This window comes from Anguilla rostrata, chromosome 2, assembly GCF_018555375.3.
Source record: "Anguilla rostrata isolate EN2019 chromosome 2, ASM1855537v3, whole genome shotgun sequence".
In the NCBI taxonomy this organism is placed as follows: Eukaryota; Metazoa; Chordata; class Actinopteri; order Anguilliformes; family Anguillidae; genus Anguilla; species Anguilla rostrata.
Window position 1 is genome coordinate 48906285 of NC_057934.1, and position 25366 is coordinate 48931650.

Consider the following 25366-nt stretch of genomic DNA (forward strand, 5'->3'; position numbering starts at 1 on the left):
AGCTGGCCTCACTGTCCATTACACCAATGCGACTCACACTGCCAATTTTTCCTTTATATAGCCTAGCTGAAGAGCACTGTTAAGGGTAGACTTGCAAACAGCAGTCGCCAACTATCAGCAAGGTGTGAAACTAAAATAGGTTTCTAGGTGTTTCTATATCAGGCCACTGTTTCATTCATACATTCATCTGTTAATTTCATGTTACTGCCAGCTTCAGAAGTCACTTTCATAGCGCTGAGTTATGGCACGAGTGGTATGGCAGACCGAGAGAGGCAAACAACGTCAAGCAAGAGCACTCAGCTGACTGCATAATCCAAATGTTAAAATTCATGTCATTCGTTCAGGCCAGCCCTTAATTACGGCCACACACATTGCCCAAATTTATAAATTCTAGTTTAAAGTGCTATTAAACATTCAGTTTGACATAATTTTAGAAGATCTTTATCTTTATCTTTATTGTAAGGGTAACCTATATGGGGTTTCCTCCCCAAGAGAAGATGCCAGTAGTGATATTTACAGGGCAATGGGGTGCAATGGCCAATGTATCAAATTTATACAGAGATGCCAACATAGCAGAGATCAAAGTCACAAAGAAAATGCTGGTTGTAGTATATAGCTATACCATAGCTCATCACAGAGCTCAAGTTTCGAAATGTCTGAGATAGACGAGCTTGACCACAAAGAGGATGACGTAGAAGAGCGGTTGCCCAAGGCTGGGGGGAAGTAGCGTAACATTTAAAATCTTTCCAAAAATATACAAATGTCACCTAATTTCTATTTTTAAACAGTTTCCCCCTACTAAACCACAGAAAAGTCAGCAGATTCACTGGGCATGTAAGCATGACAGTCTTCAAAGCGTAAGCCTTACATCCTTCAAGTCTACGAATGTAAATGTTTTTTTTTTGGTTTGCCAGTTCTATTGACAATAGAAGTTGATGTTAATCTTTTTGTGATCACTGGTTTCTTTTTCCCCCATCAAGAAAAAACAGCATATATGACAGGACAAACATGAGTTGACAAGGCAATTAGCAAATTGTTTTAAAATTAAATTGGGAAAAAAGTGTCTCATAGTTCAGACCCACATATTCACTTTTGTTTGGGGCCTGTTTCTGCAAACTACCCTGGCATTTTGTCATATTTCTATGTTTAACATGCAAGCTGATTCACCCTGCCATGCTTCACACAGATGTCAGTTCTACAGCACTCCCAGCAAAGTCTGATATCATACTACATTTGATAAAACCCAAATACCTGCGTACTCTTCCCTGAATTTCTTATATTTTAGATACCAACAACCTGCCAGCTTTACAAAGGCTAGTATATAGGCATCAATATGGTCGTGGTTTAAAGCAAGAACACACACTTAATGTAACCTGTTGTTTGTTCGTTGGTATGAGATTCTGTTTCTTTCTGTTGTTGTTTTCTAAAGTGCAAAAATGTAAATAGGCTATGCCTTGCAAGGAAACTGTTCATAATGTTAACTGTATTTACAAAGCCAATGCACATATGGTCTGTTCCATCAACTTGTTTTAAAATTGGTAATTGACCATTTTGAATGGATTCAAATTTTTAAATGATTACTCGCCTCCCTAATTTACGCATACTGCAGCACACACACATCTGCTGAGCAGCACATCAATTCACCTTTTGTCTAGCTTTCCTCCATGACAAATGCATCGCTGTAAATGAGCTGCCAAACTGTAAAATCAGATGCAAGACTAGCATGCAAGACATCACTCAAAGAGACAAGATCACTTCAGATCTAATAAAACCTTTCATTTTTATCAATACGCAGCACTTGTGTCCCAGTGCACAGCTTAAATCCTTGCATGGTGTATGAATGGTGAATAAATAGTGAGATTTAAAAACAGAACTCTGAATATGGCTATTTAAAATTGAATGGATGGCACAGAAAGGAAAGGTAACATTAGAGAAATAGGCTAAGTGCCAAACGAGGCTGCAAGCATCTTACCTCAACTACAAACAAACAAAAAAAAAACTACTCAGAAGTTCTCACTAACGTTTACTTTTTGTGTGCTTTCATGCTCAGCAATGAAAGAGTTTCGCTTGAGTTCTAACCTTTATTTATGCCACTGCCCCCAGAACAAAGCTACGGAAAGAGTTAATTCATATGTAAAAAATATCATTTCAGTAACTCCTGCTTAAGGTGATAGCCTACATGGAATGCCACCAACCAAAATGACATTCAATGCATGTGCTTATGTAGAAGCACATATACAGTCATACAGCAGTTTCTTGGCAATTATGGAATGAAGAACTGATCCTATAGGTATATTGATACTGAGTATGCAAAGGCCCTTTGTGTTCAGATTCCAAGTCAGCACATTAAGCTCCATAGAGCAAAAGCAACAGGAAAACATGAATCCAGGTACTAAAGGATTTCAAAATTTGCATGGACATTATATGGATTAAAGCAGAGATCGTTGATCTTTGGAGGTCAATACTAATCCTGATTCAAACAGCCAGATGGCTCTGCAGTCTGCAGGCATCAAGACTGAAAATTTGCATGACAATTTGCACAATGGTAAAAGACCAAGCAGACCCAAAGAGGAAATGTGGCTATTTCACACTTCCTGTCTTACAGGGCTATTTTGAGCATACATCTTTATGAGAACCAGGTGAAGTTACCCACATAATTCTAGAGCCTTCGTTTATTGAAAGCTTCAAGTGACATTTGTAAAGAAATTATCTGTTTCTTTTCTGCTTTAGGAGCTATATTAAGCATTTCAGTCACCATTGAGAAATAACAATATGTGCTTTACCGAACAGGAACCAATGCACATCAGACAAATTAATCTTTCACCTTATGTTTTAACAGAGAAAAGCTAGATTTATCCTAGACACTTAACAGGTTGAGCACTAAGTCCTGTTTCCATGGTGATTATTACTGCACTGATATACAATGCTTTCAGAAGGTTTTCACCCACCCATGGATTATGCCTCTTTTTGCTATATCAAATTTAAATATATTTAAATGGAAATTATAGATAACTATAGATAACGCAATAATAAAGTATTCAGAAGCCTTCAGAATTATACTCAAAATAAAAACTTGAAATTGACTTCTCCCATTTCTCATTAATAAAAGCCAGTTCAGGCTTCCATTTTCTTGAGAGATCACCCTATATATGCCAATGAGGTCCATCAGTGTCAACTTGGGTTCGGCTGCATGATTACACAACAGATATTAACAACTTTGTGAGGTCTCACATCTGAAACGGCAGATCGGCTCAATCATGTTGTCACGAAAGGGAAGGACCTGCATGTGGAATTTCAAGAAGAACCCAATAGGAGGCAGAAAGCTGGAGAAGATCATGAAATGATTGGTAAAGTGTTAAACCATCCTTGAACAGCAGTTAATTGAAACAATTTTTTTTAAATATGGCACAACCTGACACTTCCAAGACACTGCCAACCATGACAGATTTATCAAGCTTATTTTCAGAAAAGGAAGAAACTATCAGGAGATAAACAGTCTCTTCAGAAATTCGCAGATTTGGCCCCTTCGGAAGAGGGTTTAGATGGAAACCACTTCTGAGAAAGGCCAATATTAAGTCATGTCTGGAGATTTCCAGAAGCCGTGTGACCTACTGCGATGCTTTCGGAATAAACATTTGATTTGTTTATGGTGTGTGTCATCTTTGTATTGTAGCCAATGAAAAGTGTATATTGTTGGTTTGGGTTCATGTGAAGCCTGTCCTCTCTCCTAGTTACATAAGCTACCTAGTCTTGCTGAAATGATTGCAAAAAAAAACAAAAAAAAAAAACATATTTACAAAATTTTGTTTTTGTACCACTGCAAGGAGGTGTAGTTGGAATAGTCTGGACGATGACCGCATTAGTTACAAATACAGCAGTGTCACAGGATTAGCTCCAAGGAGGGCTTTTTTACAGGCCTGCCCAAAAATGTATTTCTGCCTACGCCACTGTAACTTGTGCTACATAAGTTAACAAAACATAAATTTGTCCCTCTCCCAGAACATCACGGCGGTGAGTCGAACGTGCAGGTTCTTCCTGTACAACATCCGGAGAATCCGCCCCTTCCTCACCACCTACGCAACCCAGCTCCTGGTTCAAGCGATGGTCCTGTCCCGCTTGGACTACTGCAACTCGCTACTGGCTGGTCTGCCAGCATCCGCCATCAGACCCCTGCAGCTCATCCAGAATGCTGCAGCGCGTCTGGTCTACAACCTCCCCAGACATTCCCATGTCACCCCCCTGCTCACTGACCTCCACTGGCTGCCTGTTATGGCTCGCATCAAATTTAAGTCCTTGGTGCTTGCATACCAGGCAGCTAAGGGGTCAGCACCAGGGTACATTCAGAGGATCATCAGACCCTACACACCAGCCAGACCTCTCCGTTCTGCCACCTCTGGACGCTTGGCACCTCCCCTCTTCGCGTCTGCACTTCCCGCTCCCGTCTGCTGTCTGTCCTGGCCCCTCGCTGGTGGAATGACCTCCCCGTGATGGTCAGAACAGCAGAGAATCTCACCACTTTCAAACGCAGACTGAAGACTCATCTCTTCAGGCTGCACCTCTCCCCACCCCTCCCTAGCCTATAGTTCAGCTCATTGTACCTAGCTAGGATAATTTGATTATGTTAGTGTATCTGGTAGGATTGTTTTTGTATGATTAGGTGTGATTCCAGTGCTAGTTTGTACTTTGTACTTGGTAGGATTCTTGCTGCTGAACAAGCTTACTCTACAGGGTTGGAGTCCTGATCGATGTGGTCACTTCTGGCACTACGATCCTTACTTCACTCTAGTGTTTCTTTTGCGCCTCTACATCTTGAAACCTATGCACTTGTTGTACGTCGCTCTGGATAAGAGCGTCTGCTAAATGCCTGTAATGTAATGTAATGTAATAAATCACTCCTAGGGCTTTTTTTTTGGCTGGACTGCAACAGCGGGTGTCTGTGACTGACTGAGTGAGTGATGAAGTTACACCATTGGTCGGCCGAGTTATGACGTCACACCATTGGTCGGAAAGTCCAGCTATATACTAGTTTTTGACCTGGTCTTGTTTATTATTCACTTGTGTACCAAAAATTCATTTTCATCAGAACGCCAGTACGTTAGCTTATTTAATCTCACTACTGTTTAAAGAGTTGTAACAAATAAATAAATATTACATATATATATATATATGTGTGTGTGTGTGCGTGTGTGTGTAAAATGCAGATTTTGAAATGTCCTGCCTTCCAAAGACACAGCAATACATGGGCTAGTGTGACCACTTTTAGCATGAGGGACTGGGAAGCTTTTGTTAAAGAGAAATTAACATTGAAGTCTTATTTTTGCAAATAATCTTTGCATCATAAATTGATGCGATGAAGTTGAATTGTGCCTGTGCATGGAGAAATAATGCTTCAATGCATTAAAGTTTTAAGACCTAATGGGACAAAATGTGAAAAAGTTCAAGGAGGTGAATATTGTCTGAAGGGACTTCACCATTCTCATCTCGGGCCAAAGTGGACAAGAATTCATATTAATTATTTAGAATGTTCTAACCACAGTTGCAATTTTAACAAGATGTAGAAGAAAATTCACGATCTTATATTATAATCATGGTATTGATTGTGTGCTGCCAAAGTCCGCCAAGTTAAGTAACCTCTGCTCTAGTTTGTGCACGCCCTTATGGAAAAAGAGGGAACTCAGAGTTATTCAAAGTTCAGAGTGATAACCACGATTAAAGTCTAAAACACCAAGAAAATCCAATATCTGCAAGCTAAAAAAGCCAATATGGGTTGCAAGGGTCCTTCTGTGAACAAAACCCTTGCTGTGTAAATATAATGACTCCTCTTTTTCAAACACCTATATTGGTAACCAATAAGAAACCTTCACAAGAGCAAGGTCCAAGCTTTGTATGTTCTCTCATTCATGCTTTGGAATTACTGTGACCTCTCCATGTGAGTGTGTTAGACTTTTTCCCTGATGAATTCATCATTAAATAAAGGTAAATCCAAATGCTGTCCGCGCATTTTAGGCTATATCATTTGATTAAGAAGCAACCTATTAGCTAGTATTCTCCACATAATGAAGTCATAATATACAATTATACGTGTACACCCAAAAAAGATTAAAACATGCACAGATTGTAACATGAAATTTTCATTTACCACTGCTTTACACCAGGCCAGGCAGTGGAGGATGGGCTCCCTCTCTACAGCCGGGTTCCTCCCAAGATCTATTCTCATTGGGGAGTTTTTTTCTCACCGTTTGAGTTTTTTAACGCCATTGTGCTTGCTATTTGGGGGTTCAGGCCTGCTTTTTGCTACTCTGTAAACCGTCCTTATTACAGTTTTCTGGGAGAAGCACTATACAAATCTAAAATTAATTTGATTTTATTTAGGTTTGTATAGAATCCCATACCAAAACAAACCGTTACCATCATTTAATGACATTTAAAACTCTTTGTAAAACCCATTTAGCTTATCTTCTGGCATTTGAGTTGTACATCCAACAAAACACTTCCCCCAAAAAATATAGACTTATAAGATTCTGGAAGAAGCCCACATTTCAAACAACTTCGTTGACATGTGTTAACTTCTGATGCATCAAAGTGTAGCCACAGGAATGTAGGGCCTATATCAAGAGTGCTAAGAGTTAACCTGATATTCCAAGCAAGTTCAGTCTATTACGTTTGGCCCAAGGACTGAACATTTTTCATAAAACAGATTTAACTTGCTTTTTATTGCAAAACAACCAAGATAATTAACATTTAAATATTCACCATTTAGAGAACATTTTATATTTAGAGAATAACCAGGCCAATTCTACTTCATTGTAACAATTGATCTACACACTGCCAAAATCAATAGTACATCCTAAGAAATAACACCCTGCAAAGTGAATGTAGCTGAATAAATAATGCAAAAGACTAAATTACGCTGATGAGGGCACATTTGGAAATCCCAAAACTTTTCTCTGAAAAGGTGCCAACATCTGAAAATAAAAACCTGTTTTATCAAGTTTTTGTCATTAATTATACCACACTTTACCATGGCTTAGTAACAACATTTCAGTCCGGTAACAATTGTGGTCCATCCCATGATGTCCTGCAAGAGGAACAGTTGTTTGAGGAATAGGCTAGTTGTTTGACAAATAGTTGTCCAGTTCCACTCCTGAGATTTCTAGCAGATAAAGAGGTCAATACTATGATGCTGTCCAAGGAGAGCGAAAGGTCAACTAAGGAGAGGACTTTGGTGGGAAGGATATCATCTTTGATTTAGCCAAGCTGAGGGTTTGTCATCCACTTTAAGATTTCTTGTAGGCAAGCTTCGATGAATGCTGAGAATAGTGTTTTGGAGGAAGGGAAGGTAAAAAAAAAGTTGTGTCATCACCAGCAATGATAAGACAGGCCATGGGAAATGATGACAAACCCAAGAGCTTTAAGTAGGCAGTATACTTCGTATGAAATAGAACTTTTTGAGCAAAACGAAGCAATCAGAACAACTGACGAACAAAAAGATGCGGTGTTGTGTGTTCGTACGGTGCAGTGTGCGACGGCCTCCAGGGAGAACTTTTCGAAAAGTTCTTTCTTGTTCTTCGACCTCCCCCTCTCAGCTATTGGTCCAAATATCACATAGTTGGTTAGGTCACGGTTGAGAGTTCAGAGGTCTGAATTCACATGCTAATGTACAGAGAGTCAACGACAATCTCTCTTCTGTAGAGATGGGAATTCTGTGAGTTCCCGCATGTTTGATGAATGGTGCTACTCGTTTCAGCAAGTCATCAAAATGCCTAGCACACATTCGGAAATAAGAGAAAGTGGACCCCCTCGTCTAAACTTGCATTTGCCGAATGTACAGACAAAACTCTCCATTCTCCGTCCTACTCTGATTTAGAGGGCGAACGTACCATCTCCTTCGCCTTTTTTCTTCTTTTGCATAGCTAGATAAACTAAAGCCACTTTAAACATTTTAAACTTTTTGTTTTGTGTTGTGATCTCGCGTAGCCCTTCTCTTTATACATCCATGGCATAGCCGCAAGACGGAGGTCTGGTTGAGATTTCAGCCCCGGTTAATATCTGCCTCGTAATTATTCACGCCCCAGCGGCGTGGAGTGACTTTAAACGGTGTGGTGTTCTCACTAGGTATACCGACAACAGTGTTCGTGGACATGTTCGCCGGTGGTTCTCAATTCTGAAATTCTTTCTTCTTACTGAGGTTACTGCCAGCTTTAGAGTAGAGAGTGAAGAAAGAAGGCCAAAAACAGAACCCTAGGGGAACATCTGTAGAGAGCTTATGAGATCTCAAAACTGCCAAGCCTTGTTTACTGGATGGTGTGGGCGTTTCACTGATAAGCAAATGAGTTAAATGACGTCACACATAACAAACACGCATGACTGAGGTTACAGGGTTGCACGCTGTACCCCTCTTCAGCTGATATAGCTAATTATCACAGCAGAAAGTAGTACTGGTAATATTTCTAAGTTAGGCCCATATATGTAGGAGCCCAAGAAGCCTAATCAATTACAAGATGATGTCGTCGTGGAAGATGCCTTAGCGCATCTGGCGCAACAAACCAGAAAATCGTAGGTTTAATTTGCCTGGCAAAGTGTGTGTAGCTGCTCGTGTTGTTATATTAAATTACATATCGAGCCAAACGAAAGACATGTCTAGCCAACATATGTAGCAAAGCAGCTAACTTTACTCATGTCCATGTTGGCAAAAATAGTGCCTACTAGCCTGTGCTATACAGCTAATACATCTCATTCAGAACTCTGCTATCTGACTAGTCTTCAATCTTCCAAAGTTCTCACATGTCACTCCCCTGCTGAGGTCACTCCACTGGCTGCCGGTTGCCACTAGGGTCAGGTTCAAAGACCTGACTCTGGCCTGCACTGTAGCCAAAGAGATAGACCCTTCCTATTAACACGACATAATTCAACACTACACGCCAGCTCGATCACTCCGCTCTGCTGTAGCAGGGCAACTTGCACTGTCTGCTATCTGTGTGAACAGTTCTTGTTTGTCCCGACCACGAAGCTAGCACCTCTGCAAGGTTACCCTCAATCTGGTATCACTCATGTATCACTTGTGTCTTAATCTTCTAGCAATTTCATGTTGCACTTGTATCTTCATCTTGATGTTGTAGCTCTTTATCTTATCTTTATCATAGTAAACATGCCTCACTTCTAGTTTATGACTTGCCATAACATTACTGACTTTGCCTGTGCTTACTGTGTTAACCAGACATAATATTCATGACTATGGATAACATCCTTTAATGAAAATTCAACCTTATCTGACCTGTGTACCGTATTTGTTCCAACAACTTTTGCTATGCACTTATTGTATGTCGCTTTGGACAAAGAATCTGCCAAATAAAATGTAATGCAATAGTGGGAAGCTTGAATTGATGAAGGATGGATCTCTTTCATTACATCCATCCATGCTGCAACAATTGATCGCCATCTTTATCAAACTTGTTAGTAAATGATGTGTCAATCACTGAATGAATCACTGATAAATGTAGCCACGGCATTAGCAAGACTTTCGATTCTGCATCAAGTTAAAAGTACAAGCTAAAAACAAAATGCACTGTTCAATTTTTAATGATACTTCCCCCTACGTAGATTCACTGACATAATATCAACTGACATATGGTTTTAATTTCTGCAAGAACAACAATGGTTTGCATTTGACATCAGATTCCTGGCAGGACATGGTGCTATTTCAGAAACCACACAAAATCAACACTAAATTCTGATCCCTTCAAGCAGAGCCAATAACCCAACAACTGCCCCTCCCCTTTTGGTACTGTGCCTTCAAAAATACAACTCAATATTTCCCAAGAATGGGGTTTCACAATAGATGGAACATGAGATCTAATATCATAATTCAAACATCCAAGTAACACTACATGTCAGCGCATGTGCCATAGTATCGTCTACCCCCTAATAAATCACAAGCACTGGCAGACTGAAGATGAATTCCAGCAGACATTGTGAGGAACAGCCATTGTCAACCTTTTCAACGAGCCTGCCACACTCTGCCTATTACATGGAAAAGGCTGTGTTGTGTGGGATAGTGAAAGAAGTATGTAACAATGCATGTATTAAGTATGTATTCAACTCTGGTTGGTTAAAAACAAGTAACACTGTACTGCAGACAGCCAACAGAAAAATAAACAAGGGGTTTGTTGCTGACTGCAACTACACCTGATATCCGAGGCTGATATTGACATTCTAGACAAAAATATGTGTCCAGTACGCAAGCCAATATCAAGTTTTTTTTTTTTACAAACAATCGACATAAAATAAATTGGAAACAATGCATTATATACACATGTAGAAACAAAACAAGGCATGGTTGATGACAATTTATTTTTGTGACATGATTCTTGTTCTACATTTACTTTTATATAAAACTGTGATGGATATAGACTAAAGACAGGTCTGAACCTACCATTTCCATACCAGGCAATAAATGGTGAAGAGTATCTCATGAAAGCCTGCTCTAAGGACCTATACACTGTATAACAAACAACTTTAGAGTTAAGAGAAGAAGAAGGGTCATTAGTCATTAAGATATCATCACACAGTATTTATTGCCCCACACTTCATGCCTGGAATACCTAAAAAAGTCTCAGTGAAGTCGGCCATTCCAAAAAACTGCCAGAAACATTACACAGACAAAACAAGGTTTGACACAGACGAGAAAAAAAATTCTGCGCCTTTAACTAGGTCCACAAAATGAAGGACAGTAACAATACACAACCGCCCACAACTACTAAATAAGTTAAATTACCCATGCCCTGGGAGCCAAAAGTCAAAAGCAAACAAATGGACACAAAACCATAGTTTCTCTCCTCACTTACATTCATTATGTTTACTTGTGTCCTAACTTAAATGCACTTCTGAACACCTCAAGAGCAAATGACTATGGACTAATCCAAACCAAGTACTTTCTTAGGAACTAAAATTTTGTATTTTAAGACAATTATACAAATTGTATGCAAGGGGATAAATCAGGGAAGTTATGAAGCCAATTATTCACATTATTTTGGTAATCTGAATTAACGTTATTATCCTAAAAAATAAAGTTAGACTGGACAGGCCAATAGATTTCAATCTCAACCAGTTCATGACAGAAAAGGAGCAGCTGAAGGTCACAAAAGAATATCTCAGAACTCCATATCAGCCTCTAGTAAAGAACTGAACTAAAAGTAAACATTAAAACAGCAGCAAACCAAAGTATAAAGTTTTTCCTAATGCCTAATAAATGGAACATCCATAACTTCCATATAACCAATAATTAGCCTAAAGTTTGAGATATTCAATTTGATTGTTAATTATTTTCACAGATCAATTCCAATCTGGGATATAGCGCTAGCTAGCAAGCTAAGCAATAGCAGCCAGCTAGTTAACTTAAGAACAATCATGTTAGCTAGCTAGCATGCTAGATAGATTAGCCATAAAAGTACCATAATTCACCAACGAATACAGCTAATTAAATATAATCAATTGCACTTACATTCATTAATGAGTGTTTGATTTCTATTTTGTCTATTATTGCGATAACTCGTTTGTATACTTAGTAAACAAATTACATAGAATACAGAGTTAGGTTTAGGTTTGACTGGTTAATTCCACCAGTTTATTGTTTGACTAACTTAGAATCAACAAATTTGGAGATTTACACTCGGATTATTATTTTTAATAATTCATCACTTGAATTGGATCTTATTTTAATTAGCCTAATGTATGGCATTTAGGGATCTTCAGTTGTTTGTCCCATTAGGCTATCTTTCAGATGAGTAACCATTAAAAAGGAAATAACTAACAGGAGGCTGTGCTGAATTTAGAGCTGCCACATGATAAATTATTATTAGATCCTATTTGCGTAACATGTTTCACATGAAATTATCCTGTTAATATGTTTTTAAATCAAAACAGAACCACCATAAAGTTTTAACATGTTAAGTTACAGAATAAACATAGTATGGCATGTGACAGGAAATACAGTATACAACAATGAGCACATCAAATGTTGTTGATTAAAACAGGTTATTGTTTTATGACTAGTAATTTGAAACCAGCTTTTCAAAAAGGTTTAAAATGTTCAACTGCATTTAGAAAACACATCTATGGATCAAACCCAAACTCACTTGTGCAAAGCAATTTGGTTATGGAAATATAATGCAAAAATCACAGCTGGCAAACTTTGGCTTGGGAACAATTCTGAAATATGGAAATGTATGGTAAAAACAATTCCCCCCAATCATTATATTTGTCTCAAGCAAAACTGTGCTCTTATATAAAGGGACACTTAGAATCGCTAATTTTGTGTCCAACCTTAAACTCACAAGTCTTAAATTTAAAAACAAGCATTAGTATACATAGTAAGACTACAAAAAGTAAATCTGGTGACAGGAAAAGAATAAACCCCACAGATTTGCAAGACGCTCTGAATGAACTAGCAGACAGATCCTAAACAAATGCAAGTTGCACATGTATTCACACAGAAAAAAAATCATAATATTTTAAACCAGATATGCACAGCTGTTGGCTTAAAACTGTGAATGCTACTTTTAAAATCCTCTTTTTTTCCAGAGCCCTCACAATTCTGCATGCTGCATATCAGAGTGTTATAAAATACATGTGTTTTGAAATGAAATTCTCTGTCTGAAACAGTGGTCAGCAGAAATAATTTGACCTGTACTAAGATACAATGATTGGCCTCCAGATGGTGAAAAGCAATATTACTGAGAAATGAGATTCAGCATGAACAATATGATGGATCTGTACACATGATCATTGGCAGTAAATGGAAGAGGAGGCCAGAACATCATACAATCAAAAACAGCAGGTCAGACATTTATGGCCAGCATTATTGAATTAAATATCTTACCTCCTCTACACTCAGGGGCATGCAGATGCGGTACTCTTTCAGTAGCATGGCTTTTTAGACAATGTGGCAGGCAAGAGGGCTGATCAAAGGCACAGAACTGCAGCTGGCTGAAGACTCGGGAACTAAAACAAACGCTCCAGATAGTGAGGAGCTGTATCAGGCAAGGTCCACGTGCTGATGCCACTTCCTGTATAGGCTGAGGAAGAAAAAATACATGGCTACAACAAACTAACTGTTTTTACCTACCAAGAATACCTCAATCTTAAATCATGTTCGCAAAAAATAAATAGTCAAGTATTTACACAGTTGTGTTAAAAAAGAAGAAACAGGCACGGCCTCGTTTGCCACTAAATGGTAGGGTACAATATAAACAGTCAGGACGTTTTTGAATTCCGGACAAGCACGGTTAAACAATTCACGTAGAGAATCGCGTCAATAGAAATCATTAAGCGAGCATTAATCGCGGTGACTTTTGCAAATACTCCAAAATAAACATCAATTAAGACTGCTTTTCTGAGTTTCCTTAAAAAGTATCCTATGTATTTAATTTCTTTCACTGCTGTTAGTCCTGGAATTTATTCATTCTAAGTCAGAACTCCGGTCAGTTTGCACCTATTTATAATGTTAATTAAGCCGCAGAGTGAGCGTAATAGGCGTTATATAGAAAAGGGTGCAACTCTACCACCGTTTGAAGAAATATGTGAAAACCAAATAGACCTATATATTTCGGTCACTTCGTGCCTGTTCTACTTCTGCGCCCACACAACAGGGGAGGCTATAGGTCGCACAACTATTCAGATGATACGTTAGCATTATCAAGCTCGGGCCTTTTAGTTTTGAAATACCAGTGCTGAGTAGAAGGTAACGGGTGTTTAAACCGGCGTGAAATAATGTTTGCATTGCCATTTTACAGAAATTAGACTGAACACAAAAATTAATTAAACAATTTACGAGCCAAATGCAATACCTGCATTGCACAGCTTAGGAAATGCAGTGTTATGTTAGCTAGCTAGCACAGGTTAAATGTCTGCTTTTTGGTATGACAACGTATAGAATGCTTTAACACTGGCTAACTAGGTATCAAGCCAAAAAGTTAACTTTCAGTCTACTACTTTTTTAATTTGTATTTTTTGTATATACAATTTGTGCAAAATAGCTGAATAGAGACACGGATAAAATCGCCACAGTGACAGCGTTACTTAATGAACGACTTGAATGAATTACACGAATGTTAAGCTGACGACTAGTGTTAAAAACCTTCTGCGTTAGCTATCGATATAGTCTACTGTTTTGCACGTTACGTAAAAGATCCACTTCACTCTCATATCCCTAGGACCCGTTTCACTAGGATTTGTTAATACACAATGCGAACTACACAGCAAACCAACGTTAAATTAACAGTATTAAATCATTGAATTGTTCCACTAAATACAAATGCTTTAACGTAAGTTGCAAAGATAGGATATTATGTTCAAATGGCATAATGATGTAAACTTTCTCAGAGCTATGTTTACAGTTGGGATATGACAGACTATTTTGCTTGGTAACTGGCTTTTTTTTTTTAGCATTTACAATATGTTATCTGCTTGCTAACTTTTATTTTAATTATAACTAGAAGGGTATGTCCATATAATTCAGTCACATCATTTTGTAGTTGTCAGCTAACGTTAAATTAACAGTTAGTCTAGATATACAAGCATATACCGGGAGAAGTGACTGGTTAACTGCAGGGAAACATGGTATAACGTTAACACTTGAACCTGTTAAAGTTAGCTTACTATAGACTAGTTCCTTAACGTCAATTTACAATTAGTTCGCTAGCTACCTTAACAAGGTCGGTACAGTAAGTTGGAAAACCACTGTAATGTTAGTAAGCTAGTACGCAGTATTAATAGTATAACTAGGATTTGCGATTGTTAGTCAGGAAACTTACCCAAAGGTTGCATTGATAGCCAGATAGCTTAGAGTCACGTCTTCATTCCTGCTGGAGCTCACTTCAGTTATACATTGAAGCCAGTATAGCTACAACATACAAACTAACGTTAACATTCGTTGAATAAACTCAATCAATTCAAACAGGTTCCTGTAAAATGTCCTTAAACAAGCAGTCCGGTCAAACGTGGAGAAAGGAATTAGCTATATTAGCTTAACCTAACTAACGCTAGCGAAGTTACTTCCACGGCAGACAGTCATATAGTTTTTTGCTAGCGAGCTAGTTTCTCTAAAATTTTTCTGTCTCCATGGCAGCCGAAAAGTCCCACCTCAGTGCCATTCACACGGCTTACTCCCGTTTCTCCCGTTTTTTTAACTTAATTTTTTTTTTGCCAGTTTCGCTTAGTTTCCAAAAAAATGATCTCCAAAATACAGTACGGTAGTATGGTAGTCGTTTGCGCTAGCAAGATTGCATGCGGTTTAAGTGTGTACTATGTGCTCCCACGGTTTATTCTTTATTAAAAGAAACTGTTCCCCAAACCTTCAGGTTTGAATGCTCTACACTGACACCTAGAGGACTACAAAAAGCATACCCGCTTTGGGCAGGAAGGTGATGAGATGCAGCATGATATTCTCATAGATATTCTGGAGGGTTTGCGAGGCGTGAAGCATCACGTGGCAGTTCTTTCGTAGGCGGACGTGAATATAGTGCTGTAGTTCAGCTTTCAGGGGAGTCGGGTCAGTTACGAGGCTACTCGCTTGTGAAATGTGAATCAGTTCACATTAGCTTGAGTGTTCTTGATGAAAGACTAACTGAACACGATGGCGAACAATTTTAGTAATCTAATTACAATTTTATCAGCCACATTAGCCTATGTGACTGAATTAACTATTATTTACACTGTTCATTAGAATCTTTATTAACCTTTTATTTATTTTTATTTTTTTGAATTTTTGAAAGTTTTTCTGAATCACGTGATCGATTAAAAAATATATTAACTGTGCCACATTCCTTCACTAACCTACAGCTGTTCTGGTGATTGTTCTGGTGATCTGTAATAACATTAAACATTTCATCTTGACAGTAGCGTATTTATTGGAAGGTTTTTATCTCTTGTAAAATGACAAAATCAGAATAATACGCAGATTTTTTTTCAACTGTTGCCTATTTAATTTTCATTTCAATTATTGAATATATTTTAATCAAACTGCTTTGAAAAAAAAAATATTGTGTGCATATTTAATTCAGAATGTGACATTTGAAAAAAAAGTAGGTCTATGTCCATAATTCATTAAGCTGATTTTTGATGTAGCTATAGCCATACTTGTTTGTTAATCCGGTCATCCAACATCAATCAGAATTACTGCTTTGTGTGATATTTAAAATGACTCAACTTGTGAGGCTGTCTTAATGAACTCTTATTAGAATTTTTTGCATTTAGCATTATGCATTTCTGGCAAGGACACGCAAAATGTGAAAACACAGTTATCACCAGTGTGTTGCTGCAATTCAGCTTTAGCATGGGAAGTAAATTATTCAGCAAACTGTGTCCCTGCATCATGATATTGTTCTAAAGTGACAGCCACCTTTTCTAAAATATGTAAAGTAACTAGACTTGGATTACAGGTTGTGAAAATGTCCTTATAGCTCATAGTCTCCTAAAATGTTCTCATTTGTTGCTCTTCAAAAAAAAAAAAAAAAACGTGCATGTGGGGTATGATGACTGTATGGCTTATGGATATGTGGATGAAAGTGTTCCTGGTTTCTGTAGTAGTTTTAGCCTTCTGGTGGTTGCAGTCTTTCTTTGTGGAGGCTCCAGTAGCACAAGTTCTGACTGGCTCTTTGACAAATTCTCAGCCCAGCCGATGGACAGAGTAGGGGGTTTAATAATTTTCACAGTGGAGAGCAGCAGGCCTTTGGCACATCTCAGTTTGTGTCCTTAGCTAAGAAGAGCTATTCTAAGCCTTTTACTCAATTTTTAACCCTTTTAAGGTGTAAGATCACCAATATGTGAATAGAATGTTCTCTACTGAACATTCTGATGCTGGTGTAACAAGCACTACTGGAAACCAATGGAATTCTCTAGAACTAAAAAAAAAACATTCCAAAAACTACTCTTCAAAGGGTTAAGCAGAAAAGAGTTAAGCAGTGAATACAAAAGAATTATGTTCTGTATTTGCTGTATTTAGATATTTTGTCACAAAGTCAGACATACACAATGGAGACAACCAAAGTGATTAAAAAGAACAAATGTGCATCCGGTTTAAAAACTGAGTACTACTTAAGAAGCAACTAAACATTTCGTTGTTAGGTTTAAATGAAACTATCTGTAACTGTGGATCTTTATGGAAAATGAATAAACAGTGCATAATATAAACAGGAAATGAGTACTGCTATCCTCTTTGATTCCACCAGAGTGGACTCAAAATGTTTGTTCAGCTCACAAGAGAATAGGAAGTGATGAAAAAGCATGCACAGTGAGACATCCCAGGTGTATTTACCCATCATCTCTGATCCCACACCCTTGGGACTGTGAATAAAAGAACAATGAAAATGTCATATGACAATATGTCACCAACATGGCTTAATATATTTCTCATTTCAAAAGAATACTAACAATGTCATGAAACATAACTGTAGGCACACATAACAAGCATTACTGAAAATTACTAATATTCAGTCTGCAACAGGAAATAAAGCTGCTTTTCCACCGGCTCGACTTGACTCTACTCGCTTTTGGTACCAGGTACTTCGTTTTCCACTGCAGATAGTACCTCCGTCTATGTAGCTGGTCGTCATTAGCGACGCCGCACTTGTGGTCTGCAATGTTTTCACATCACCTTTTGGTATCGCCTCAGCTCGCTTGGAACCTCGACGAAGGTGATACCAAGAAAGTACCAGGTACCAGGTACTATCCACAACTTTTGCCCGATGGAAAACCAAAAAAGTTGAGTAGAGTCGAGTCGAGTTGAGCCGATACCATGTGGTGGCAAAAGCGGCTTAAGGTTGCACTGCAGTTCCTGCGGTTTTGTTGTTGCCTCTTTATGTCTTTTTTTAGAAATGCTGAATGAAATATTGCTGAGTTCTTTTAAGTGAAGTCAGTCAATAAATCAATATAGGGACACTTGCCTGTTCTGGGGGAATGAAAGCTCACCAGTGATCAATATATCTGCAGCACAGAGGACAAATAGGAAGAACAATAAAGCATGCAAATAAACAGAGTATCACTGGCAATCAGTATTGGTAAAGACATAGTGCAGGGAGGTTCCTGGCTCTATTATGCCTTGCAAGCATTTTAACAAAAATATTTAATATATGTGTCGATTTTTTAATTCGCAACCTAGATTGGGTCAGGTATTTTAATTGTCTTGAGAGATATTAAGCATTTTGAGGTCCAGCTTTGTTGATTTTCAATCCACCTTCATTGGATTGCAAAATAAATATCACTGACTTTGCGAGGTCTCAGAACTGAAACAACAAATCAGATCAGTCTTGCTGTCACAAGTGCCAAGGAAATTTATGATTAAGTTCTTAGGCAAAAAATTGAAGAAGGCTATAAAAAGATAACTTTTGGAATTTTAAGCTTTAATTTTAAAGTCCATCCTAGCACAATGAAAAATATGGTACCACAAGACATTAACAAGATCAGAATGTCCTACCAAACTGAGAAATAGGACAAGAAAGGCAATTGTCAGAGAAAGGACCAAGAGTCAAGCCACAGCACTGACAGAATCACAGAGCTCATTGACTGAAATTGGAGAAACTGTCCAGAGATTAACAATCTCTTCAGCGCTTCACAGATTTGGCCTCTGGGAGAGTGGCTGGACAGAAGCCACTTCTAAGAAAGGTCAATATTAAGTCACGCCTGGAGTTTGCCAGACGCTATGTGAAAGACCCTGAGACCTTCTGGAAAAAGATGTTGTGGTCTGATGAGACGTAAGTTAAGCCTTTTGACCCAAAAGCAAGGTACTATGTTTGGGACAAACCGCCTTTTCCATCAGCCAGGGAACACCATCCCTACCATCAAGCATGGTGGCTTGCAGCATGTGACTGGGTCGTTTTGCAGCAGGAGGGACTGGGAAGCTTGTTGCTGTCAAGGGAAAGATGGCTGGTGCCAAATACAAGAAAACTTAGGGGGTGAACCTGTCCGAGACCACAGAATGTTTGCATTTAGGACAAAGAGCCATGTTCCAAAAAGATAATGACCCAAAGTACATGTCAAAAACTACAAAGGAATGGCTTAACAGAAAGTATTTTAAAATGGCCCAATTAAAGCCCAGACTTAAATCCCATTGAAAAATGGAAAATCTGCAGTGAATCCTGAAAATTGCTTTCCTCAGAAACACTATGTAATTTGTAAGTGTATGTACATATATGTGTAGACAAGTGTTACAAGGATGGTCGGTCAGCAGATTTTACAGTGAGCTTTGGAGATGAGCCTCAAACTTGTGCAACCCAAGTCGGTGTGTTATTTACAAAAGTGTCCCCAACAATTATATACAAAAGAATCAGCACATCAATTACACCCATTCAATCTCACGCACCTAGCGCCGGCTACCCTACTGGCACCAAATGACCTGTTTATATACTCTACATTATCCAGAATATACCATTTGCATACACTATTAAATTATCTCACAGAAGAAATCACAGTACATTTTTACACATATGCATTATTATACATATATTATCAGTTGCTACTTTATATCTAATAATCACATATCTAATTGGGTACGAGAAAATATTACCGACTACACCCTACGGTCTCCCCCCGTATAAAATAGGCAATTCTTTTTGTCCAGTGCACCCAATAAAATTGCACAGAATTGTGACACACGATTTACGTCATTCCAGTTTGAACATGGAACAAACAACGGTTAGTAGCAACTCCTAACATTTCGCATATTGAAACATGGTATACTGAAATAAATCTATTTAATGTTTGAAGCCAGATGTGAATGTTTAAGTTACTTGCAGTACATTATGGTGGTGAACAGATGTACAGTTGCGAATGTGTTTGAGTTGACAAACCGGCAAACATGTATGGTCCGCACTACATTTATGAAAGCGGCGTAGCCTACTGGCGCCAAACAACCGAGCCACAAGCTGATACCGCTACCATAAGCAGATACCACGTAAAATCCGATCATTTTTTATAATAGTGTCCTAGCAGGAACAAAGGGTTCACTCCGTTACAACGGGTGACAAATTAAAGGAAATCCCAAGTGTCTTGGTAAGGTGATGGGCCCCTACATGCCGACAAAACAGCATCAATGCACCTTAGCATAGATTCTACAATTCTCTGGAACTCTATTTTTCTTTTTGCTATCTTGATCTAGATTCGAGATCTACTCGCCCTGCTCAGAATTTTTCTACATGCCACAGAACATGATAGGATGTTGATCTCTTAATTGTTTCATGCACTATAGCTACCTGTGTGGAAGCATCTGCATTCATTGTTTCTCCACTCATGTATTCAGGTTTTTCCTTTAATTTGTCACCCGTATGTAGGCTATGCATATGTATGTATGTATGTAAAGGTTTTGTTTTTAGCAAGTAATAATTTGATAGTAAGATTCTGATTGTTTTTTTTTTTAATGCCCGTCCTTCTTTCCAAAGAGCAACTTTTGATATTTATATTTAATCATATTTTAATATCTTTATTCCTAGCACTGTAGTCAGATATTTACCCAATAAATTGCTTTTGGTTATTTGTAAAATCTTGATCACAAAGTGAATATTAACACTTAACAAAAGATGATTACTGTTGGTGTATTTCTTGATATCTGTTCTTGTGGCACTCTTAGTGACTTTTATTATTCATTTGCATAATTTTAAAATCGCATTTTTACTAACTTTGACATGTTTTAAAACATCTTCAGCAACCTTGAATTATTAACTTAATTATTCTAACAGCAGCATTAATATCCAAAACAATATAACAATTTGAAGTCTAAGCTATATCGTTAATCATACTTTTCAGTGGGTAAAGCTGAATGGTTAATTTAGAAAAATTGTTTAATTATCAAGGATTTTAAAAATAACATTTTTCCGAGAGCTCCCCGAAGGTGCGTAGAATATTAATGAGTGGTATTTTCCCTTCAGAATCGAGGCTGCTTTCACACTGACGTCAGAAGTCTGCGAGCACAGACCCAGCGGGGGTTGCACTGATAAATGAATAGTTCTGAGCACCACGCTTGATCGATTCATGGAATATTTCTTTGGTCCTGCATTTTCAGGAGTGCAGCAATCCTGGAACAAGCTAAAGTGGTAATATTTCTGTCTGAAGGCAAAAAAAGTCTGATTTGAATCCAGTCCTGGGTACTAGTTAGCAAAATATTAAATGTGATGCAGGTGTTTGGGTAAAAGCTGCTTCTATCTCATGTTGAATAATCCATGTTGGAATTTTCCATTCAGGATTAGAAGGTTTTTTTTAATGAATACAAGTTTGGCTGTTCAAGTGTATCTTGTGACTCTGATTAGCATAAATGGACTTTCTGGGTTCTTCAGTCTACAAGTCACCAGTTTCAATCGCTGTCTCCCACCACCTTCTCAGCTACTGTGGCCCCATATATGCATACCTTTATGACCAGAATCTAAATTAACAATGGCACATTGCATACTAACGGAAATATTGGGTAAAATTATATCCCAGCTTGGTTCCTTCAGTTTGCATCTTGCCTGCTTGTTGATTGACATAGGAGTTATTAAAAACTGAGAAATGACACTGCTAGTGAGAATGTTAATGTCCCTACCCCCTGCACTCGACTGTCAGTCTCATGTTCACAAACAGCAGCAAAAATTCTTGCCTGTAACTTTTTTGTATCTATTCTTTTCATTTACATTACTTTGAGATGAGTCCAAGCAAGGGTCCATGTTTGCCAGTGCACTTTCAATGTGTTTTTTAATGCAAAAAAGTATCCAAAACAATATTTTATGCACCTTCCTTTCATAAAATATGTGCCTACCACCAAGTAGTTCAGTCAACCTACAGTACTACCTTAGAATCTTATGTCCAATTGTATGGTTAAAGCCTTATTTCCTGAATTAAATTTTCATGAATTTGACATTGTAATATTACAGCAAGAAAGACGTGTAATATTACAGGTTAAACAGGGGTGCACAACTTTGCTCCTGGGGGGCTGGTCTGTGTACTGATTTTTGTTATAACCACTTACCTAAATTTTAGATTTCTGGCAGCTCTATGAACTGCTGGTTCACTCGTGAATTTGAGCACAGAAATCTTTGGGATACATTTGGAGTCTGCGGCTGTAGCTGGTAGTTATACTCATTTCAGTTCAAGATGATGAGGCAATTAAATAAAAACCAGAGTTAGTGTAAAATCCTGAAATGGATCAGCCCTTGTGCACCCCTGGGGTGTAGAAGCAATTCCACTTAAAACAGTCCACTTTATTTTGGATATCACACTAAATATAGCTACATAAGATGTAGGTAACTAGAAAGTTTGGCTAAACATGCAGAATGTAAATGTTCCAGATATTTGGCTGAAAATGATGTGGTCATTAACATTCTGATAAATAGTCTTAATCTTAAAATGAGTCTTGTGTTTTTTGTGGGCCTCATAATGTAAATTGATGTAGGCTATCTTTTGCTTTCTTTAAAAAAAAAAAAAAAAAAAAAAAATGTAATAGATCAGTAATTGTCCTGTGATGTGACAGTCCATTACATTTTAATTTTCATAAATTATTTTTATGCATTAATACATTGCAATGCATTAATTGTTTATTTTAGTTGTATATTTTCAGTAATGACACTTCTTGTAAACCATTAATCACATTCTGTTATGTGATACTATATCTACTTTAATTTTGTGCTGAATATTTGCGATTTGCTTCCCTTAGGGGAAGAATTCTCTGTGGCACACATGGGGCATCTTTGATATTTTAGCTCATTTTACTTTAGCTCAATTGTATGATTGCGAAAACGTATATGTAAAATTTAACAGCGAATCTTCCACGAATACCAGCTGCAAACATAGTATATTATGTTTTACAGATGGAGAATTAAGCCACACAATACAATTAAATGTTGTGCATTTCTTGCTAGCTAAATTAAGTTTTTCCAGTACTAATTACAAAGCTGACTACCAGAATTAACTGGAAGGAGCATAGGGCAACAAGCACTTGACCTCTCAAATTTTGGAGCACAGTAAAGACCAGAATGATTGAATGCAGCCAGTGAGAACACACTGATAAGAGTCTGTGCATGAGATTAGTGTTTCTTACTTTGAAAAAGCAGTAATGAAATTGGTGAACAAGACAGAGTATTGCAAACTAATAAGGTACATTATGTGCTTCCAGGCATTTTCTTAGAATTTGAATTACATTACATATTATATTACAGATTGTCAAAAGCATTTTTTCAATGTCTGATCAGCACTGGATCCAATAGGTTTGATAACAATCATCATACCTGTTTCTCAGAACAAGAACATGATAGTGCTTTGAGTGGTGATGAGGTCAACCTTCTGTTTTTTAAAATTTGTCCTGTGTTCATGAGGGAAGTATCCTCTGGTCTTTCACATTTGAACATTGTTTCTTCAGCAGCACAAGTGGACATTACAGACCTTTGGAAGTAAATGGTGTGGCTTAGTTCACTGTGACTTCAAATGTGCCACATTGTGATGAAAAGCTACATTGCAGGGGGCATTTTTATAAGCAATTGCAAGGATCTGTGACATATTCACCCCAAAGTTGAAAGTGATCTGTAGTCTGCTTTAATACTCCTAGACTCCTAGGCTTTCAAGAAAACTTATGGTCACACGATACACTTTCCAATTTCTTAGTGAGAATTTCAAACTAAGGGGTAAGTATCAAAGAGTAAGTGTCTTTCATTCAGTTTACAGGGAACAAAATCCCTGTAAAAAAGTATGTATCCATTCACCATTAAATATACTGTATATACGGTATACTGTACAGTGTATATAATGTAATGTACATATGGTATTTTAAACACTGATCTGGTTAACTGCCCCCTAAGTTTAAGTCAGTCTGGGAACAAGTTCTTCAACAGATTGTACGGAAACTGACCTCACCGCTTGTAACCTTGGCATACTGAATACACTTATCAGCACTTTAATTGTGTGGCTGTGACCATGCAACACCTCTCGAATTGACCTTGAGAGCGCCCTCAAAATGGACAACCATTACAGTTGGCTCCTTTTCAATTGAGTACTGCCATCTTTTAAGGCAAAAAAAAAAACAAGGCATCTGATGCTCCTAAGCATGCTATCAGAGAGTACTCCCTGAGTGAACATATGGCAGTTTAATAAGGGATGCATGTGACAGAAAATGAAAGGAAAATAAGGAAAGCAGTAAATACCAGTAGTACCATTAAATGTTCTGAGATAATTATTTTACTCTTTTGTAAGATGAAATAATGTCAGTACCTGTCACAGAAGCAATTGTTAATATAATTTTGATATTGTTTCACTACATCAAAATGCTATTTTTGTCTCTTCCACTAAAGCTTGTGATTTCTGTGTCACATCTACCCCCTCTGATGATAATCGAGTCAAGTAAAAACAGTTTGTTAATTTGCATATTCAAGATGCATGGTTGGAAAAACTGGAAATGCAAAGATCATGAATTGTGTGAATTCATGTAGACTTTGAAAAAATTTGGTTTCTGTGCAGTTTTGAAATTGGATTTTGCATCAGAAGAGTATGTTAAAGCTGAATCTCACTTAATGTCATTAAGTAACATGTTTTGGTAAGTGGGGGAAAAATAATTATTTTTCCATAGTATAAGCTCAAGGTTGCTCAATATCTTCAGATAAAGTATTAGTTATTTACCTGTTTGAATTTCAATCCAGCCAGTAGAATGAAGTGAAAAGCAACATGTTAAATATATGTTCAATGTATTCTATGCACTAGTCCTAGGAATATGGTATTCTTTCAATAATGTGGTATCTGCAAGATATTCTATTTATTTTGTGACAATTTTATTCTCTTAATCCTGACAAGGCAGTTTATCCATGACATATGAGACATGCTCAGCATAGCTTTATTCTTTGCCACACTGCCATTGCATCAGGTTTATAGGAATTGAAAGGTGGATTAATCAAAATACCGTTGTCAAAGGCAACACGGAAAACTGTTTGTGACAAGTACATTAATCAGCTGAGCCACTTTTGAGATAAAAATACAGCCTATTATTGGTCAAACACAGTATATGCAAGTATTTTACTCAGATAATTCTATATTTCACATTGTGCACATGTAAAATTAGGACAGATAATATGGCAGATTATGGATGAAACTGAACCCAAATAATACCCTGTTCAGAAATGCACAGATGATGTGAAGATATTTGGAAGATGAGTTGTGGGGAAAGAAATGAATGTAACGCCCCCAAGTCAACCCCTGGAATATCACATATCACCTGTCAGCCCTCAGCAGTCTCTTCAGGCCTGGCCGCTCAACAGTCAGCCCTCCTTGCTGTCAGCAAGGAGCTCCATTCTGCACCACTCTTGACCACCACCTTTTGTTATCTTCCCCATCTTGGTGTTCTGTGTTACAGCTTTCAACTGGATTG

General features: G+C 37.8%; 2 protein-coding genes across 2 annotated transcripts in view; one reads left to right on the forward strand and one right to left on the reverse strand.

The window, feature by feature from the left end:
* The window catches only part of LOC135248280 (cytoplasmic phosphatidylinositol transfer protein 1-like), a 46285-nt gene extending 27353 nt beyond the window's left edge, over positions 1-18932 (reverse strand). The window contains exons 1-5 of the mRNA XM_064322742.1: positions 18832-18932; positions 17940-17979; positions 17312-17340; positions 14811-14899; positions 12878-13073 (exon numbers count right to left, since the gene is read on the reverse strand). Coding sequence (XP_064178812.1) covers positions 12878-12925 — 48 coding nt within the window. The 5' untranslated portion in view covers positions 12926-13073; positions 14811-14899; positions 17312-17340; positions 17940-17979; positions 18832-18932. The remainder of the gene's footprint in view (positions 1-12877; positions 13074-14810; positions 14900-17311; positions 17341-17939; positions 17980-18831) is intronic.
* A 747-nt stretch (positions 18933-19679) lies between these two features.
* LOC135248277 (neuronal-specific septin-3-like) overlaps positions 19680-25366 on the forward strand; it is an 80500-nt gene continuing 74813 nt past the window's right edge. The window contains exon 1 of the mRNA XM_064322730.1: positions 19680-19686. The gene's annotated coding sequence lies outside the window, so the exon portion shown is untranslated. The remainder of the gene's footprint in view (positions 19687-25366) is intronic.